At 38.0% G+C, this 21663-nt stretch overlaps 1 protein-coding gene across 1 annotated transcript in view; it reads left to right on the plus strand.

Annotated features, from left to right (window-relative positions):
* Nucleotides 1-21663, plus strand: part of KAT6A (lysine acetyltransferase 6A) — a 107372-nt gene that overhangs the window by 57378 nt on the left and 28331 nt on the right. The window contains exons 4-8 of the mRNA XM_060001514.1: nucleotides 1742-1857; nucleotides 2451-2532; nucleotides 5281-5416; nucleotides 6750-7066; nucleotides 9493-9611. Coding sequence (XP_059857497.1) covers nucleotides 1742-1857; nucleotides 2451-2532; nucleotides 5281-5416; nucleotides 6750-7066; nucleotides 9493-9611 — 770 coding nt within the window. The remainder of the gene's footprint in view (nucleotides 1-1741; nucleotides 1858-2450; nucleotides 2533-5280; nucleotides 5417-6749; nucleotides 7067-9492; nucleotides 9612-21663) is intronic.

A 21663-nucleotide genomic window follows, 5' to 3' on the forward strand; every position in this document is an offset into this window, starting at 1 on the left:
TGCTTACATTCTAAACGTGAAGTCTGGGGGCAGAGCCTATGAATAGGCAGTTCACACGAGAGAAATTTAAGAGTTGAGCGTGTGAAAAACGTTCTACCCAAATAATAATAGGAGCGCACACCAAAGCAGCAGCGAAGTGTTACTTTATAGCTTTTATAGAGCTCAAAAGATAAGAGAGCCCAAACTGGAGCTGATAAAATTGTGGTGAAGTATTTGTGCTTTGCTGGTGGCACTGGGTATTATATCATAGGACTTGAAGCATGTTTTGGCAGAGCAAGTCTACCTCTCAAGCTATAGCAATGTTTATTTCATCTCACCAACTCCTCTTTCAGGAATTTATTCTCAGGAATTAACTTAAAAGAAGGAAAGAATCTATCATCATGAAATAATTCACTTTAGTGATCTAATAACTGTTACGGGTAATTGTCTAAATATTTGCAACAGGGAAATGGTCAGGTAGGTTATAGTGTGTCAAGTCAGTGGAATATAATCAGTTTAAGGAATGTAAATATAAAGTTTGCTTGAATAAAATAATGAAGAAAAGCAAATCAAAGCCGTATATATTCTATAATTAAAACCATGCAAGGGCTTTAGTTAGTTTACAAAGGAAGAGTAGGACACGAAAATGGCTATTGTAGGATGATGAGATTATGGGTGAGGTTTTTACACCTCTTCCATTTTCCTTGGATGTTAGTGATGTTTTGGTGATAAATTTCTTATCATCTCTTAAAAGAGAAAATTATTTAGGAATAGAAGAGAGAGGAGAGAAGATAATTTAACCAACACTTTCTCTCACTGAAGAAAAATAAACATAACGAATTTTTAGAGGAAAGGGATAAATCTTTTCAGAGTTAAGAGCAAATTGGCTACCCTAAGTTTTTGAGAATCAAACTGATACTAATTTTCGGGAGAGGAAACATTTTTTTTCTGTTACTATTAATTTTGATCACAATAGAAATATTGCTTAGGTTTTAATTTTAGCTTGAGTGCCTTAAATCATGAGCACATAACTCACATTTATTTATTTATTTATTTATTTTTTGTGGTACCTGGGCCTCCCACTGTTGTGGTCTCGCTCGTTGCGGAGCACAGGCTCCGGACGCGCAGACTCAGCGGCCATGGCTCACGGGCCCAGCTGCTCCACGGCATGTGGGATCTTCCCGGACCAGGGCACGAACCTGCGTCCCCTGCATCGGCAGGCTGACTCTCAACCACTGCGCCACCAGGGAAGCCCCATAACTCACTTTTAAATGATGGCATTTAAAAAATATATTTTTTAGTTGTAAAAGTAACTCATGTTATTGTTTTAAAAATGAGAGCACAGAAGGGTATAAAGTAAAATGTAAAATCCTTTTCCTGCAAAATATTCATAGCTCTATATCCTAGGATGTTACAGTTGTAAACAGTTTTTGTGTTACTCTTCCAGAAATGGCCCAGGTATGTTTTGTATTCATATGCATGGGAGCATGTGTACACACATAGTGCTTTAATTAATGCGGGCTTAATAAAAGTTTGGAGTTTGTCAAGCTTTTATTTTCAAATTGGGGAGGGTGATATATTTAGCACGCATAAAACTGAATTGAGTGCCCAGTCCTGATGAGGCGTGTGTGGCAAGCTTCCAGGGGCTTCTTGTTTTCCTTGATGTTTTGGTTTAAGAAAATCGCCTTTTTCTACCTCATTCCTTTAATACAGTTACAAAATGATTCTTCATTGTTTTGTTTGCGAACTTTCCCCTTATTAGGTCATCCATCCTGTTTAAAGTTTTCCCCTGAGCTAACGGTTAGAGTGAAGGCCTTACGGTGGCAGTGCATCGAGTGTAAAACGTGCAGCTCCTGTCGAGATCAAGGCAAAAATGCAGTGAGTATCTTCGTCTTCCAATGTGAATATTTCATTTATAAGTAGAATGTACAACTGGCATTTTCCTCTAAGTTTGGTTGGTTATTTTCAGTCACTTGGTCCAGCAGAATTTAGAACAGTAGCTCCTTCAGTAGCTCCATCATTAGTTTAGAATAGTTGCTCATTGACACTTGGATGATATCTAGGTAGTTTCTAAAGCACCTTAATTGTATGTTTGCAGAGAGACTAGCTACTTTAAAGAAATACTCGTGAAATTTGTTTGAGTGATATGGAGGTATTCATTTAGGGATGGTCAGTTATATTAATTACAGTCATCCATTTCTCTTCTTTTATTAAAACAGACCAAAGTTAGCTTGTATCTGGCTACTGGATAAACTTAAAAATAATAAAACTTTAGTTCTTTATTAAAGATGGATGAAGCAAAACTTTTTGCTAACTCAGGCTGTCCGTTTACTCAACTAATACAAATTAAGGGAACTTTCATTGTTATGGTAACTCATCTTCTTTACGGAAAGGAGCTTCCTAGGTTTCATGAAGTCATGATCCTGACATGTTTCACAAGGTTGAACCAAACTGTTCTTTCTCTCCTTTAGGATAACATGCTCTTTTGTGATTCCTGTGACCGAGGTTTTCACATGGAGTGTTGTGATCCGCCACTCACCCGGATGCCAAAAGGTAAGACATACTTTCTGAAATCAGTCTGGCAATATAAAAGGGCAGGTTAGTGAAAGCGCTTTTTAATCTGCTTTGTTAGGATGAGAGAATAGTTTGCATCTTTCTATTTGGTGTTGTATAAGTAGGAAGAGAGCGGGCAGTCACCTTAAAGGTGGGGATAGTCTTTCTGTTTAGGCATCCTAACATTCTTATGTGGTGTGGATTTATTATTAGTTTCCTCTGTTTTCATTATTTAAGTATCCATGGAGGGTGAAGGTGTTCATTTATAATTTTTTGCCAGCTCTATAGCTAGAGGGCAAAATACTTGCCTCCTTATGTAATAGTTTGAAATATCTATTTCTTGAAAGGAAGAAGTGAAATTGTATTAGGTCATGTTGATTATATCACAGCTCATCACTTTTGAGGGGCCTAAAGCTATTAGGACCTCTGATTTATCGAAAACCTTAAAAATTTTATAACATTTTGCAAACAAACAGGTGCCCAAATCAGAAGAATACAGCTTAATAATGTTATTCTATTCTTTTGACTCCTGTTCCTTGAAAGGTATGTAGTTGGGATACAGTTGCCTGTTGGTTGGATTTCCATCTTATCCTATGCTTATAGTTTCTTAAAAAAAAAAAAATCATTAGTCTTCCCTGCTTTGTCTTACCATAAATTCCATTCTCAACTCGGATTTTGTGATTTATAGGTTTCTTAAGTAAAACGCTTATGGGATACTTGATGTGTCTGTTTGAAGAACTTTTTCCTGTTGATGGAAAGGGACTCAGCCTTAGTTACAGCCAAGTTATTCCACTTTAGGATTTTACTTGAGTCCCTCTGTGCCACTATTGATTGTCACCTTTTGAAGAGCCTACACTTATATGTACTGGAAGAATAAGTATCCCCCATTTCCTACCTCTTCCATTTACTTGAAATGTGGACCTCTCTCTTCTATTCCTAAAAAGGCCTTCTGAGAATCCTTCAAGATAGTAAAGATTTTCTTAGGACTTCATTCCTGTGTATTTAATGCCTACAAAAGAAGTTTTATGGAAGCTTAAAGCAGGCAACATTTTATTTTGAAATAATTTCAGATTTACAGAAACGTAGTACAAATAGTATAGAGAGTTCTCATTGTACCCTTTACTCAGCTTCCCCTAATGTTAACAGCTTACAGTTATTGAAACCAGGAAACTAACATTGATCTGATGTGATTAATCTACAGACCTTATTTGAATTTCTGGTCCTGAGAATCCAATCCAGGATGTCACATTACATTTAGTTGTCATATTTCCTTACTCTCTTCCAGTCAGTTCCTCAGATTTTGTCTTTCCTGACCTTGACACTTTTGAAGAATACTGGCCAAGTATTTTGTAGAAAGTCCTTCGTTTTGGGTTTGTCTCTTGCTTTATCGTGATTAGATTGAGGCTATGCAGTTTGACAAGAATACTAGAGAAGTGATGTTGTGCCCTCTTAGTGTATCATAACAGGGGTATATTATACTGGTGTGTCTTATTACTAGTGGTGTTAACTTGAATCACATGATTATAATGGAGAAACTTGACAGACACCTTAAAGTTACTCCTTTTCTGCTTTGTATCTCCTTTAGCATCAGTCATTGATTCGTGCATGCACCACTTTTTACTGTGGTGTTTGTCTACATAGTGATGAGTTTTCTATTTCCATCATTTCTTCTACATTTACTAACTGCAATTCTGCTATAAGAAAGAGTGATCCCCAGCTGTGGGATGATCTGAGGTGATGCCTGTTTGGCAGACTTTGGTTTTTGCTGTCAGAGCTCCCATCCTGGCTTCTGAAGCCGATATGGATGCCCTGGGGTGGGCACCACCTGGCTCCCACGGGCTCCCAGGTTTGACTCTATCCATTTGGAGTGGCTTGGGGACCCCAAAGCCTTTGCTCCTGTTGGTTTGTCCCTGGCAGCAGACAAAGCCTCGTGCTACCCTCAGTTTTCCCCCTTTATTTCTTTTGAAGAACCAGTTTTTCACGGTACTTGTCCTGATTGTTTTCATAGTGTTCAAATCTGTATTTTTGTATGTAGGGGGAAATAATTTTCTCAACAGTAATTGTTAATAAATACTGTATTAAATTGTCATGAAGGAGTTCTTGTTTAATAAATGGACATGTAAAAACAACAAAACCCACCCAAAAAAAAAGAAGTAAGAGTGATCCCTTTCTCCCACTTATTTATTTATTCAGCTATTCAAATCATTATGGACTCATGGATATTTATTTTATTCTATGGCTTATAGTCCATTGCTGTGATTATTCCTTTTTTTCTGGATTGACCCAGATCTGGCTGTTGGGAGTTCCTTCACGTTGGCTTCTGGGTCCTTTTCACATGCCTTCATCATCTGTTGAGCTCTTCTTTATTTCCTGGCACCACAAGCTGTTCCAGGTTATCTTGTATTTTCCCAGCTCCAGTCCTGGACTCAGCCATTCCTCTATGGGAACCTGGCTTCTTTTCTTGCAGAACAGTAATTAGAAGCCCGTATGTGGGTTCTGGGTATAAAGTGAGGATCAGTGGACTTCAGCCATGTGTGGCCTTCAGGATATTTGTGAGTCTCTTCCAGTTGTTTGTAGAATTTTGTGTGTGTATGTTTTCATGTTTATTTTTCTGGGGGGCTTTTATCAGATTTTCAAATGAGAGTCCTTGACCTGAAAGAGGTTAAGAACTCCTGGCTTAGAGTATCTGAACTCTTTCATTGTATTTATGTTCATTATGCTTTTATGTGGAATTTTCTTTCTTTATAGGCATGTGGATATGTCAGATATGTCGACCTAGGAAAAAAGGACGAAAACTTCTACAGAAGAAGGCGGCACAGATAAAACGGCGCTATGCTAATCCAATAGGACGTCCAAAAAACAGGTTAAAGAAACAAAACACGGTGTAAGTTGTACTTGTGGCAAGGTGAGGGGAGAAGAGCGTAGGGTCTTCTCTGTAGCACAGGATTCACTTGTTTGCTCTGCGAAAAGACACGCAGTTGTCACAGCTGCCACTTTTATGTAATAATAATGGCTAACTCTTCCTGAGCCCTTAATAAAGTACCAAGGCACTCACTGTTCTAAGTGCTTGACATGTGTTAAATCATTTAATTCTCCCACCAGCCCAGTGAAGTAGGTACTGCTGGTACTCTCCTTTTTCAAAGGAGGAAACTGCAGTCTAGAACGATTAACTTGCATAGTTTATAGTAAGTGTTCAACTGAGGTTAAAACCCCAGTAGGCTGGCCCCAAGGTCTGGCTCTAAACCGTTACCTTAGATTGCTTCTTTTACCTAAAAAACAAGGAAGAAAAAAATTACGTTATGGAAGCATTTCACAGATTCTTCTCTTGATGTAATCTCAGTAGTTTATTTCTGTCATATGTACAGATTGCTGGATAGCTTCTCCTACTGAGGTCATAGCTAAGTCCCATTTCTGTGTCCTGAAGTAAAATAATGTGAATTTTCATCTGTTAGCAGAAATCAGGGATATAATTATCTCTTGTGGACTAGAAAACTGGGCTAGGTTTGGAGGAGGTGGGGCAAGATTAAGTAGCTAATTTTCTCTTTTCTTTGGAGTATCTTTACAGTAATTCACCTTTGATGATATGTAAACTGTCTTTAGGCCTGTCAACCTCTCACAGAATTTACCCACCCTTTGTACACTTAAGACGAAGGTGGTATAGCTGAAATGAGTGGGCATTAGCAGCTTGAAATACATAGAACCAGTATTGTAGTTCATATTTTAAATCTTAAATCAAGCTTTAACTTTCCTGTAAAAAGATCTTTTGATTCCTGACTTGCAGAGAGTAACCCATCCTTATGTTTAGAGGTAAGAGTATAACTCTGAGTTGGTGCAGAGATCCTTGGACTTCATACCTGGAAAGGTCTTAGTTTTTCTCTGGTACAACTCTCATTGTATAGATGAAGACACTGTTGTTTAAAGAGAATGTGATTTGTCCAAGATGTGCAGCTAGTAAGTGGTAGAATTATGACTCAGATATGCCCTCTGACTCCTGACCTAGGATTCTTTTCTCTATAAAATGAAAAGGCTTCCCAGAAATAGATGTTTCTAATAACATTACTTTTTAGTCATATAATATTTACAGTTTATGGAATATTCTTAACAATATAGATTTTTAAAATATAGTTTTAGGTTATTTACTGTGTGTTATATATTAAATAGAAACCATATAAAGATTTCTTTTTAATAGTTTCCCTTTTCCCTGTCTGATTCTTTAGGTCAAAAGGTCCCTTCAGCAAAGTTCGAACAGGCCCTGGAAGGGGTCGGAAACGTAAAATCACTCTCTCCAGCCAGTCAGCGTCGTCATCAGAAGACGGATATCTAGAACAAATAGATGGCTTGGACTTCTGCAGAGATGGCAGCGTCCCCTTGAAGTTCAATAAGAAAACCAAAGGGCTCATCGATGGCCTTACCAAATTCTTTACCCCTTCCCCTGATGGGCGGAAACCTCGAGGGGAGGTGGTGGACTACTCTGAGCAATATAGAGTCAGGAAAAAGGGCAACAGAAAATCAAGCACTTCAGATTGGCCCACAGGTAAAAGCTGTTCACTTAGAGACAAAAAGTGTTCCGAAGTGTGTTATTTGGAATAACAATAGTTATCTGGAGTGGATTCATATTTGATTATTAAAAATTGGTCTTGGACTATAAGAATGTGCTAAAGATATGTATTGTATGTAGGTGATACTCAGGTGATAACTGTGGCAGGAACTTAGAGGCTAGAGATGAAGTTGGAGAATGGGCAAGTAGGAGTTTTAGACAAAAGAAGATGCTTTTTGGGTGGAACCACAAAGAATCTGCCTACAGAAATTTGGTGTATAACCTTGACTCAAGGATAACTTTATGTAATATTTCATAAATTACAAAATAAATGATGTGATGAACATCAAGATGCTTACTTTATTCCTGGAAGGAAATTGCAGAGTATAGGTAAATATTGGGTTGGCCCAGAAGTTCGTTTGGGTTTTTCCAAGCCTGAACGAAGTTTTGGGCCAACCCAATAAAATGCTGATGATATGAGCATAAGTGAAAGACCAAATTATATGCAAATATGATGAGGTCATTGATTTTTCTACTTCAGATCTTGGCAAATACAGTTGTAATTTTTCATGGAGTATACTTAAAAAGAGAGAAAGAGAACCACAGCTTCACACCATTTGCTTATGTGTCAGGCTCAGGTCCCTAGTTTTCAAAGTAGAAAACATCTGTGGAGAAGAGTTAAAAGTATAGCAGATAATTCAAGTCAGAGGAGAACATTTTGATGAGCTGTCCAGATAATTAGAGCTGGTCTTATTGAGTTGCGAGAGCCTAACCTGTGAAGAAAGTTAGAAAGGGCTCTTGGATCACAGGGCCGAATCTGTAGTGTCTCATGTGCTACAAGGACTTCCTTAACTTTTATTTCCTTCCCCGCAGTGTCCCATTGGTGATTGTATTCACTTCTTCATCATTCCTGCTTATATCAATGATTGATTGGTCCACTGCAGGAGAGAAAAATCCTCATCCTTGTCAGGTCCCCCCTTTTATGCTGTATTGATTGGCTTTTCACCTGAGTGGCAATCAACTAACTACAGTTTAAGCATTTAAGTACTTTTCATGTCTTTATCAGCCATGTAGACTGTAGATAAGCGCCACGCTGAGTACATTTATCTAAGAAAATATGCAAGCCATTTAGGTTGGATTTAGGAAGGAATCTCTTAAAGCAGATCGTGATAAAAGACATTTTTGAATTAACCATTTCACTGGTGGTGGATTATTAGAAGAATCTACTGGAAAGTGTTAGAAATTATTAGAGCAAATGTATAAAGTGTATGGAGAACCAGTATTGAGCTTTAGGCATTGGTATGAGCTTTTGCTTTAATTGGCTCTGTCATTTTCTTTATGAATTGTAGAGTGTAAGAAGCAATCTGCACCATCTGACACAATGCTACGGAATACTGTGCTAGATCTGTGCCTGCATCGTCTGTGTCATGCACTAGGGGGCATTAAAGGCACAGAATATCTTCAGATTAGATATGTATTTTTCAGTTTAGGAATATTGTCAAGAGTGAGTCCTTGTCCTTCTTCTTCTTACACTAAATGAGTAACTGTATGTGCAATTGATTTTTAAAAGAGAACTGTCTGTCACTAATGGGGTTTTTTCAGCCATACTCATACAGAGAGGAAGTGAGACCACATCAGTGTCATCTTCAAATGCAAAGGATAGTGATCTACTTAATCCCTCAATGCTCCTTTCACTCATTTCTTTACCCATTTGAGGAAGGTGCATCATTTAGTGTATGCTTATTATAATTTGTCATACTTACCCAGAGGATTACCACCTGTGATACTCAGGCTTTGGAGTTTGTGCTTTAAAAGGGTACCCAGAATGTGAGGGGAGTTGGTAGTACTTGGCATCAGTTAAAGTAGCTATTTGAAATACATCTTTTTGTTGAGATAAGAATGTATTGGCCTTATGAAGATTGCGGAATCATTGAGCATTTTAAAAGGAGCAAAATTTCCTTGTTTTGCTCTGAAGTGATAAAAATTATGTCTTGCTATAACATAAACTTCATCCATACTACCAAAGAATGAAGAAGCAATATTTGCATGTTGACATGTTAAACTCATATTAAAAGTTTTATATTCATGTTATTTCAAAATAGACTTCATACTTCTTAGACCCTTTCCCTGTTCTACTTTTATATGTATGTATGTATATACTGAAATATAATCTCTTTTAATGAAGTTTAAGTTTAGTTATTTAGCTAGTATTTTTAAGCAGCTTTAAGTCAATTCAGGGTTTTCATTATAAGGCAAGATATAATATGTACATATTGTTTATTGACTAGTATCTTTCTGGGAGTCAGTTTAATGTTATCCTCTTCTCTTTTATATAAATAATATTAAGACTTTTGAAATTTGTTCTAGTTCATGTACTAAACTGAAGGTAGCATTAATAACGTGAGCCCTTTCTTAATGTGCAGACAATCAGGATGGCTGGGACGGCAAACAAGAAAGTGAGGAACGGCTTTTTGGGAGCCAGGAAATCATGACTGAGAAAGATATGGAATTATTTCGTGATATCCAAGAACAAGCACTGCAGGTAAAGTTGAATATTCAGATGGGACAAACAGTTTGTTCATGGATGAGAAACAGAAGATTAATTATATTGTGGGTAAAGCAGTAATAGCAATTTATTTATCCATCTGATCTGCAAATAGATGTGGTTTGTGCGTGTGCATAGTTTGCTGGTGTTCTTTTCAAACCCATGATAACTGCTTTGGTTTTGCAGATAAACACATTGCTTTGACTACCAGTATCAAATGAGCTTGGTTTATTTATCAATATTTTCTGTCTTATGTATGAAGAAGAGTTTAGGATTTTACCAACAAACAAAAACCAAGCCTCTCTCAAGTGATAAAACACATATTCATTAATTCAGGAAATATTTATTAAATGCTTCTGCCTTAATCCTTTGTTAACACGTAGCAAGATACAAATGTACAGACACAGAACCTACTTCTGTGCCAGATGCTAGAGATGCCAAGGTAAATGACAGGATTCCTTCTCTAGCCAGGAGAGACTTGTAAATAGATAATTTCCTTAATGTGAAAGTTTAATTATAGAATACATGGAATTTGGGGAGTATGGGAGGCAAGTATGTACTTCTTTCTTTCTGGGGAGGTCAGAGGAGGATTCATTGAGGGGAAATAATACTTGAGGTGGTCTTAAGAATGTATAGGAGTTTATCAGGATGACAAGGAATGGGGTCCCGTATAATTAGAAGGAACAGAAGTGTGAAGATTTGAAAATGGGGGGAAATGTGACGAACATAGGGTGTAGATAATGGCAGAAGAACAGATTGGAAGAGTGCAGGGGTAGATCATAAAGGCTCCTTTGGATTGTGTTTATTTATCTTTTGTCTTTTCCTCCTTTGCCACCAACTCACTGTGTAAGCCAAGTTGAGTTCTGTCTCTTTTCTTGAAATTAAGAATTTATGAGGCTGATGCTGGGGATTCCTGTTGCATAGGTGAAACTCTTTGGATTAAGAGACCCATTAGTGAATAGACTGTTTATGTAGAGTATTTTTGAAAAATAAAGACAACAGTATAAGTATTCAGCAAACATTTACTCGGCATTTCACCGTCTTATGATTTAACCAGGTATGGCTTTGAGTCAGGTAGATCTGAGGTCAAGCCTTGGTCTGTCATTTACTAACTTCTACTTCAGGCAAGTTGCTTAACCTCTGAAGGCATATTCTTTTCCGGACAATAAGTAAAAAAAAAAAAAAAAAAAAAAAAAGTGTTATAGGTACTGTAGTAGAAAGTTACATGATGTTCAGTGGGAATTCAAAGGAGTTCTTCACTTTTTAAGAACCTTTTTTTTTCCCTGAATAAGTTGCAGACATATGCTAATGCCTTTTATTCCTGCTTATTTGTGTGTATTTCCTAAAAACAAGGACGTTCTTATACTTGACCACAGTACAGTCATCGCATCAGGAATTTAACACCAATGAAGCATGTTACCTAATCTGGAGATTTTAATCAAATTTCACCAGCTGTACCACTAATGTTCTTTATAGCAAAAGGAAAAATAAGCCATGTCCTGGTCCACTGTCCAGTCTAGGATCATGTGTTTCGTTTATTTGTTGTGTCTCCTTAGTCTCCTTTAACCTGAAACAGTTTCTCAGTCTTTATCTTTCACGCCCTCGACATTTTTGACGTGTGCAGGTCATTTATTTTGTTAAACGTCTTACAGAGGTGACGTGTCCTCGTCAGTGTGTCATACCAGGAGGCACGTAGTAGGTGTTCGTCCTGTTACAAGTGATGTTAACTTGATCACTTGGTTACAGTGGTATCGTGCCTTGTTTCTTCTCTGTGAAATCATTTGCCCTCTGTAATTATTAATATGTATCTTGTGGGAATACACTTTCTGTAAATATCCTGTTTCTTATCAAATTTTACCTGCTAGACTTTGCGGGTTGCTTTAGATGGAATTAGATGATTTTCTAATTCCATCATTTATTTTATGTTTATTAATTGGCGTACTGCTGTAAGGAAGAGCTTTTCCTTCTTCCTGTCTATCAGTCTATCTATCCATCCATCCTTCCCTCCATCCATATGTCTATCTGTCTATCTATGACTTGTAGATTCTTATTTTATGAGTTATCTTATCATTTGTTGCTATTGATATTTATTTTGATGCTCAGATTGTTCCAGATTTGGGCAGGGGGAACCTCAAGCCAGCCCCTGTGTCATTCTGACGTGTCTCTGTCATTTTTCCCCCCACACAGATTGAGAACATTTATTGTGATTTTAATCTCTACCTCACCCTTAACTTTGGTTTTTGTGTGTGTGTTACTTTCTCCAGTTTATTCATTTGGTGATTTTTAAAATTGAGGTATAATTGACATATAACATTGTATTAGTTTCAGGTGTACAACAAAATGATTCGATATTTGTACAGTCCATATTCATATTTACTTTTGGCCACAGCAGTATATCCTAGGCTCTTGTTGTTCTAGTTGTAGATTCAGCCATTTCTCTAAGAATCCCTGGTTCCTTTTATTGGAGAACAGGAGTCAGTGGTAGTTCTGTTCTTTTACTTGCTCAGGCCCAAAGAGGTCCTTGATTTTTTTTCTGTCTCATGCTCTGTACATATTCAGTTCATCAGCAAATCCTGTTGGTTCTGCCTTCACAATATATCCAGAATATGACTCCTTCTTTTCCCTTCCACCTCTGTCTTAGCCTAAGCTGCCGGCACCTGCTTGGGCTGTTGTAACGTCTCCAGACCCAGCTACTTGCTTCCACTCCTGTTCCTCACCCCAGTCCTTAGTCTGTATTCTTTATACAGGGCCCGCAGTAAATGTTTTGAAACATACCACTCCTCTGCTCAGAAGCCCTCCAGTGTCTTTCAGTCTTGCTTAGAATGTTTAAAAAGGCCCACCATGACCTTGTGCCTGCTCTCCTCTTCCACGTTGTCCTCCCACTCTTGCCCTTGTTTGCTCTGCTCCAGCCACAGGCCTCCTCCTCTTCCTCAGACACACCAGGCACTCTTCTGCCTTGGAGCCTTTGCACTTACTGCTCCCCGTCTGGATTGCCCTTCCTCTGGCCCAGGCGTCTAGTTGGCTCACTCTGTTTAGGTCTCTGCTCCTGTCACCCATCAGAGAGGCCCTTCCTAAATCCCAAACTGAAATAGCATACATTTATCCCCACTGTATCACTCTGTGTCCCCCTACCTGCTTGCTTGTCCTATATAGTACTTATCACTTCCTGAATGGAAATATTTATTTCTAGAATGTAAGTGCCTTGAGAACAGGCACTTCCTTTTTGGTCACTGCTTTATACCAAGTACCTGGAATATAGTAAAGGCTCAGTAAATATTTGTTTAATGAATGGATGTTTAAATGAAATTTTCTGCTGGGAGAAATGGGCCAGGAGTTGGAATAATAGGAGTGTGAAGAGAAAGATGACTAGAGAGAGTTAAAAGGGGTGCTGAGCCTTGCTGAGACCCAGTGGAGACAATATAAATTTGTATTGACAATAATCTGGCTAATTGTGTGTTTCTTCCAGCATTTTATTAAACTTGTGATTGTCCATGTACGTTATCTGGCACCAAAGAAATAACTAGATATTTGAATTCTAATCTGTGCTTATTTTCATTGGCAGTGCACTGAAATTCTGACGATGGTGGTATTTCTGCATGAGGTTCATTCATTTGGAATTCATGTGCCCGGCATGGAACTAGAGCTATAGGCTGAACAAAAAGTCATAGCTTCTGCCTTCATGAAACTTTGCCTCATGAGTGAGACAGATAGTAAACAATCATACAAATAAATCTGTTATTACAAACTGATAAGTAACAGGAAGAAAATAAGAATGCAATGAGAGGTTATAGTAGACACTTCCTGGTCCAGGTGTCTGGGATTCCTCTTTTAGGGCAGTGATAATTTACACAGGGACCTAAAGGTTGAGTGGAAAAGTCAGCAAGGCACAAAACAGTTAAGAAGGATGTTCCAGACATAGGGGCTGCCTGTGTAAACGTCTTGAGGCATAAAGGATCTTGGTAAATTTGAGAAACTAAAAGAAGGCCAGTATAACTAGAGTACAGTGAATAAAATTCACAAAAGATAAAGCTGAAGAGATAAGCTGATGACATAAGTTAGGATTGGGGTTTTTATTGTAACTGTAGTGGGAAACCATTGAATGCTTTTTTTTAGAAAATTCTTTTCCATTATGGTTTATTATAAGATATTGAATATAGTTCCCTATGCTATACAGTAGGTCCTTGTTGTTTATCTCTTTTGTATATAGTAGTGTGTATCTGTTATCCCGAACTCCTAATTTATCCCTCCCTGTCCCTTTCCCCGTTGGTAACCATTAGTTTGTTTTCTATGTTTGTGAGTCTATTTCTGTTTCTTAAATAAGTTTCATTTGTATCATATTTTTTAGACTCTGCATATAAGTGATGTCATATGATATTCGTCTTTCTCTGACTTACTTCACTTAGTATGATAATCTCTGGGTCCATCCATGTTGCTACAAATGGCATTATTTCATTCTTTTTTATGGCTGAGTAGTATTCCATTGTATACATCCACCACATCTTCTTTAATCATTGAATGATTTTAGAAAGGAAATAGATCAGATTTGCATTGATTTTTTTTTTTTTTTTTGGCCACTCTATGAGGAATGGATTGGAATTAGGCAAGAGTCAAAGCTGGGAAACCAATTTAGAGGCTTTTTCAGTGATCCAGATGGAAGAAGATGGTGACTTAGACTAGAGAGGTGGCAGTGGAAATGGGAGAGAAGTGGATGGATTTAGAATGCATTTCAGAGACGGAGTCAGCAGAACTTGGTGGTAGGTTCAGTGTGCAGTGTAAAGGGGCAGGAGGTTGTCAAGGACAGCTCCCAGGCTCTCTGACCTAATGTAACAGAGAAAGTGGGTTGAAGCCAGTGGGGAGAGTCACTATTGATTAGATTAGATGATGTTTTTAAATAATAGAAGCATTCATAAACATAACATACAAAGTCATTTTTGAGAGCCTAGATATTCTTTAGTAGAAACTGCTTCAACCTTTGTTCCACAAATTTTGCAGGAAGATTTTATTACAGGGTCTTATGCAGTCTTCATAAGAGATAAATAAATGATAAAGGAGTTAATATAGGAATACATCCAAGCAAAAACCCATCATTTATTAAGTACCTACTTTGTTCTAGAAACTATGCTAGGTGCAGGGGCTATGAATGAGACATTGTTTTTATTTTCATAGAGCTTTTACCATTTAGTAGGAAACGAACTCACAAAAGCAAATCCAATAGTGATGATCTTGAACAATTAAATTTTGTGTGATACATTATCTAATTAAGTTGAGCATTATTGAAACGTTTAGCAAGTGCCACCCCCCCCAAAAAAAGTCATCTGTTAATTGGTTTTGTTTTGTTTTGTTTTTGTTTTTGTTTTAATTTCAGGAGAAGGATATAGTTTGCCTGGTACTATGTTCCATCATTACTAGCTAGTCAGTGAACACTTCATAAAAAAGAGCCACCTCTAAAAAGAAAAACAGAAGTATAAGAAATTAGTAGTATAGGCTTTTGTTTGGAATTATATTTCAACAGTGATCTTGTGAGCTTGGAAGAAATGGTTTTTCTTAAAAGATGCATTACCAGAAAGAAGCATTTGTATTCAACTCATTACATTGAAGAGCATAACAGCCTCCTCGAAATATATAGAATGATATTTACATAAAATATCACCAAATAGCACATTATATTTCTATAGTAATTTTAGTGCTTTCTAATTTTGAAGGATTTGATTGTTTTTTTTTTGTGGTTCTAGAAAGTTAACAGCATTTTTGAAATCTGTGTGGGCCACTAAAATAATTTTCTTCTTTGCATAAAGAATTGAACAGTTAATTAGAAATGGAATAAACTAGGTTCAACAACTCTCTTCACCCTATGAGGTAAGGATTGTTATCCCTATTTAATTTAATTAAGTAATTAATTTTTTTCCTAGAAAAATGTTTATCTTAGAATTAACAAAACATGCATGTAAAAGCATTAACATTATATGCCTAATGTCGCAACTACCTAAACAGTCATTCTCAAGCCAGGATGTACTTCAGAACCACCTTAACCTGCCTAGGCTCTGTTAAAATATTCAGAAACTCCAGGGACTGAGGAGAAGGGGCCCAGGTACAGTATTTAGGAAACACTTGCCAGATGATCTTGTAGTTGGGAGCTGCTCTAAGATATATGAGCCTGTTAGCTACAACTAGAATAGGAAAGTCAAGATGCAAAGGCAGTTCTATAGCTTTAAGCAGTTAGTTCTCATCCACATTAACTGTCTTGAGATTTTTGAAAGTGGTGACAGGTACATAGGTAACCAATGTATAGAGATTGTTTGGCGAATCTTCGTCTTCGTTACGTTTTCTGGACAACTGCACACGGATACGGTATGTGACATTCCTTATTCCTTTGGCCCAGCAGCTTTGTTGAGCCTGTTGTCAACGCGCACATCTGGAGTTCCCATCTCCTTCATGGCAAATTTCCGGATTTCTTTGAGTGCCCAAAGGGCATGCTTCTTGAAACCCACTCCACTTTACACAAGGAAACCGAGACTTTTAGTTGAGTGACTTTCCTGAAGTTATGTAACTAGTAATGGTAGAGGTGGATTAGAGCTGAAGCCTGTGTGACTTCCATTTTTGTGCCCCTGATCACAGTAACATCCTGCATTACCTTGTAAAAGACGTTACAGAGGCATCAAAATCATAAAGCCTGTACTGAATGCAAGTAGGGAAAGGTAAGATAAACAGCAAACAGTGGCCCAGAGTACCAGTTGATGTAATTTGTTGCTGTATTAAATGATATGGACTGTTTCATATGTTCACAGTATATTCTAGGATTAGTAAGAGTTGGTATGATCTGAGATGGTCACAGAAGAAGCAGGATTTAGGTAAATGAAGAGGATGAGGGCTTACCAGGTAGAGTAAACCACATTAACTTCAGCTTTGAGGAATACAGTGTATATATTATATTAATACAAGAGACATTGTGATTATTGGTCCATCAGGTCAACAGATATTTGAGGGCCTACTATGTGCAGGTCATACTGTGGCGATGATGTAGAAACACAATAGCTGCCTGTGAAGGTGTTATAACACGGGCAGTCCTTGCTTTGCATGGCGCTGTGCTGATGGGGACACATGCATATCAGAATTGTGTTCGTGCTTCATGCACTCGGTAGCGACTGAGATTGGATCTCAGTTTTGATATGCATAAGTTTCAGTTAACATGGTAGCATGCAATGCAAGGACCGCCTGTAGTTTAGTCTGAGAGGTAAAACTGCATGGAACATTGTTGGGTAATGGTAAAAAATACATTGAATTACTGGTATAGGGCTGGATTTTAGAGGACTTTGAAAGCTAGTAAGAGGATGTTAGTTTTAGCATGCTAGGGTTTTAAGGTATCTCCATGACTGCTTTTTTTTTTTTTTTTTTTTGCGGTACGCGGGCCTCTCACTGTTGTGGCCTCTCCCGTTGCGGAGCACAGGCTCCGGACGCGCAGGCTCAGCGGCCATGGCTCACGGGCCCAGCCACTCCGCGGCATGTGGGATCTTTCTGGACCTGGGCACGAACCCGTGTCCCCTGCATCGGCAGGCGGACTCTCAACCACTGTGCCACCAGGGAAGCCCCATGACTGCTTTTTTGTTGCTGGAGTGGACTCCTTGGTACTGCTGAAATTAGGGATGGGAGCAGAGGGCTGTTTTAGTGTCTGAAGGCATTTACCCATTAATTATGAGTCACATATTAAAGGCTGTTTAGATGTATTTTGAGTTCATTCATTTGATGATTTAGCAAAATTGTATTGAGTATTTATTAAGATAGTGGTTAAGAGCCTAGGTATTAGAGATAGCCTACACGGGTTCAAATCCTGTCTCTGCTGAGTGACCTTGGTCAACCAAGTTACTTAATAGGTTTCTTGAAAGGATTAAATGAATTGATATTTGCAAAGCGCTTAGTATGTTATTCACATCATTTGGGGCATTGACCTTAGGTAGGAGCCTAGACCATTTATCCATAGCCTTAAGGAAGGGCAGGGTGTATGGCCACAAGGGTAGACATACAGATGTGCCGTGGAAAGCTGTGGAAGCTCTCTTCTGATTGCTTCTTAGAAAGCAAAGGCATTGCTTGAATGTGAAGATGGGGTACAAGGTATTGGAGGCTTGAGAGACAGGAGAAAGTAATGAAATAATCTAGAAGAGTAGGAGAGTGAATGGAGTAGGGAAGCATCAAGCGCCCATTGAGGTTAGTGGGTATGAATTATAAATTGAGACTAGTGAGCATGGTTCTGTGTTTTTCTCTAATAGTGTTCAGATATGAGGGTAATAACTTGGATTGTGTTGGAATATTGAATTTAACCAGAGTTGGGATTTTGGTGAATCAGGAGAAAAGCAAGGAAGTTAAGGATGTATGTAAAGATGAGGTACAGTAAAAGACCTTGGAATCTAAGCTGGATAAGAAGAAAAAGAAAGTCTAAGTCCCCATTTCTCCCTCCCCCAGCCCCTAGCAACCACCATTCTACTTTCTGTCTATGAATTTAACTACTCTAGGTAGACCTCACATGAGTGCAGTTGTAAAATATTTGTCCTTTTGTGTCGGCCTTATTTTACTTAGCATAATGTCTTCAAGGTTCATCCATGTTGTAATATGTGTCAGAATTTTCTTCCTTTTTAAAGTCTAAATAGTATTCCATTGTGTGTTTGTACCACATCTTTTTTATCCCTTTATCCGTCAATGGACACTTGGGTTGCTTCTGCCTTTTCGACTTACGAATAAGGCTGCTATGAACATGGTGTACAAATAATTGTTTGAGTCCTGGCTTTCAATTCTTTTGGCTGTATTCCCAGAAGTGCAGTTGCTGGTTCATATGATAATTCTGTGTTTAATTTTTTGAGGAACTGCCATACTGTTTTTTTCCGCAGTGGCCGTACCATTTTACATTCCCACCAGCAATGCTTAAGGGTTCCAGTTTCTCCAGATGCTCGCCAACACTTGTTATTTTCTGGTGTTTTGTTTTGTTTTTTATAGTAGCAATCTTAATGGGTGTGAAGTGGTATCTCATTGTGGTTCACATTTGCATTTTCCTGATGATTAGTGATGTTGAACATCTTTTCATGTACATATTGGCCATCTGTATGTATATCTTCTTTAGAGTGAAAAAAAATTATAACTCATTTTATAGTAAGATCTTAGTTACCCTAATTCAATTGTTGGCAAAACATGATCTGAACTGAGTTTAGACTATATATATTCTTTACTTATCCCATTTAATGTGACTATTCATATGCTTTGCTAAAAAAATATTAATGTATCTGATTATGGAGCATTGTCCCAAATCCTACTGAGGCTGTTGATTTAAGATACATATAGGTACTGTAGAACTTCTCTAACAAGAGAAAAATTCAGTATTCCAAAGTACATTCTATTCCAAGGGTTTTGGATAAGAGACTCTGGACATGTAGTAGCTTCATTTCTTTGGAAAACTAAGTTCCAGTTCAAAGAAACGTACACACAAACTTTTGGAATTCAGAAATTAATTAGTTGAGGGCTACCCATATTTTCTATCTCACCTTGTACCCGGTTGGTTCTTTTCTTTCTTTGTGCTTCACTCTTGATATTCCTGTCCTGGAGTTCTTTACCTCTTAACTTTTCTGATCCTTGGCTTCTCTCCCCTCCCCCTATCTATAAAGCAGGCATGTTGTTTCCTACTTTGAGGAATGGATTGTGGGGAATAAATGAGATGACAGTGCGAGGTGCAGAGACTGCACAGTAGGTGCCCCACACATGCTGAGTCTCTTTACTCCTTAAGGTCATGCTCTCTCCACTTTGCAGCATGTGAACTCATTCTTATGCATCTCTTTCATCAGGTAACTTTTAATCCCTAAGGAACAGAATTATTTTTTATCATAGTTTTTATGGGAAAATGTTCAAATACCAGAAAGATATGTCCTCTCCCCACATTTCACATTCTCATACTGATACTAAGGGTACAGTCCTACCCTCCACTCCCACCCCAAAATGTCATTTCCCACAGGGAATGGGAAAGGAAGGTCCGGCAGAGGGAGGGAACAGGGCTGTATTTACATCAGTTGTAATTTTCGTTCTGTACCAGATCTAGACTTGGGGGTCTCTGTGTGCAAGAGTGGTCTCTGTATTGGAAAATATAAATTAGTCATTTGACAGAAGTGGAGTTTTTGCAGAAGAGTAACAGTCTTTTCTCAAATTGCTGGTAATAAAAGTTTCATTATCTAGAATAGGTATATTTAAAGTTACCTTTTGATTTAGCCCAATTACTAGTGCATTTAGTGCCCCCCCTTACTTTCTTAGATTAAAAAGTCCATTCTGGCCCAGAATATATGTTATGTTTTAAAGATTTTGGCGTATTCAAATGAGAAGGAGGGCACAGAGTGGCAGAACCTGAGTTAAAAGTTTAAAAAAATGTTGTGCCCTTGATTATATTAGATATCTGCTACTTTGAAAGCTGCATGTTTAATGAAATTTTGACTGAAATTTAAAAATAAAATGATTTAGTAAAGATAACCTTGTAATTCAGATTTGACAATTTGAATTTGGCAAGGACTAGGTTAATGAGTGGTGTAGATGCAGCTGTTACTTCCTCACTGCACAGAGCCTTTGTTAATTTCCCGACCTTGGTAAAGGGAAACACACTGGCTCAGAGGCTTCTTTCTCAAGGGAGCTGGAGGTCGTGGAGCCCTGTGGCTGTGCGCATCTCACAGTGCGGGAAGGCGAGAGCTGCGAAGGCAGAGGAGGTCTGCTCTGAGTCTGGTTTTACATAGACTCTCCTAGTGACGGCAATGTGCAGACAGTTGTACTGGGGCTGGGTATCCACGTTTGCGTTGGGCATCCACCTGGAGGAGCACCGGGCAGCGGATGGGAAAGCTCTCACACAACAGGCGGTGCCGGAGCAGGTGCATGGTCTCACCTTTCGTGCTTCCTGCTTGATCCTTGGCTCAGGAAGTTAGATTTGGTTTCTGATATTGGTTATTCTGATATTTTCTATACTACTATTCTTGTTGTTTTGAGCTGTGAAGATAGGCTAAAAGATACTACTTTATGAATTAGAATACATGATTCTGGAATGTAGTTTAAAGAACAGTGTGTTTAAAACCTTTTGCAGAGTTCTATTTTGGTTTTCAGAAATGAAAAAAATCTTATTTTAACCCTGTCTTGTGTTTTTCTTTTTGATTTTTGCCTTTGGAAGAGCCTCAGTACTCCTTGGTGTCATAACACAGTTTATCCAACTAATAGATGTTTGTCTTTTGTTTTGAGGTGTCTGAGGAAGAGGTGAGGTTTCACCTGGCTGTGTTCCAGCATGAAACCTGAGATAAGTCCCTTGGCCTTTTATAAAAGGGAATGGTTAGAAAGACCAGAGAGTTCTCAAATGAGTTGTGGTGAAAAGGCTTCTTAAATGAATTTATATGAAAAGTGAATAAAAGCCTCTGAATTTTTTTTAGTTTTGTTAGAAGGGGTGTGTGTGTGTGTGTATGTGTGTGTGTGTGTGTGTTTGTCACGAGCTCCAACAAGGGACTTTAGTAATCTCTCAGTGATTTTTAAAGCATAAAGTTGAAGGATAATTTTGGTTGCTCGTTTGAAGAGTTATTAATACTCGTGTTTGATTAGGCTAAATTCTAGCTCCTTTTTTTAAAAAAAAGTCATTTAATAGACTATCCATAATAAATATACATGCATATATATTACATGTTATATGCATAACACACACAGGGGCATACCTTGTTTTATTGCACTTCACTTTATTGTGCTTCATAGATAGTTAGGTTTTTACAGATTGAAGGCTGTGGCAGCTCTGAGTTGAGCAAGTGTATTAGCACCACTTTTCCAGCAGCATTTGTTGTGCCTCTGTCACATTTTGGTAATTTTTGCAATATTTCAGACTTTTTCATTATTATATTTGTTCTCATGATCTGTTATGGTGACTTGCTGAAGGCTCAGATAATGGTTAGCATTTTTTAGCAGTAAAGTATTTTTTACTTAAGGTATGTCCGTTGTTTTTTTTAGACATAATGCTATTGCAAACTTAATAGACTAGAGTATAGTGTAAATAGCTTTTATATGC

The sequence above is a fragment of the Delphinus delphis genome, chromosome 21 (assembly GCF_949987515.2).
Source record: "Delphinus delphis chromosome 21, mDelDel1.2, whole genome shotgun sequence".
Classification (NCBI taxonomy): Eukaryota; Metazoa; Chordata; class Mammalia; order Artiodactyla; family Delphinidae; genus Delphinus; species Delphinus delphis.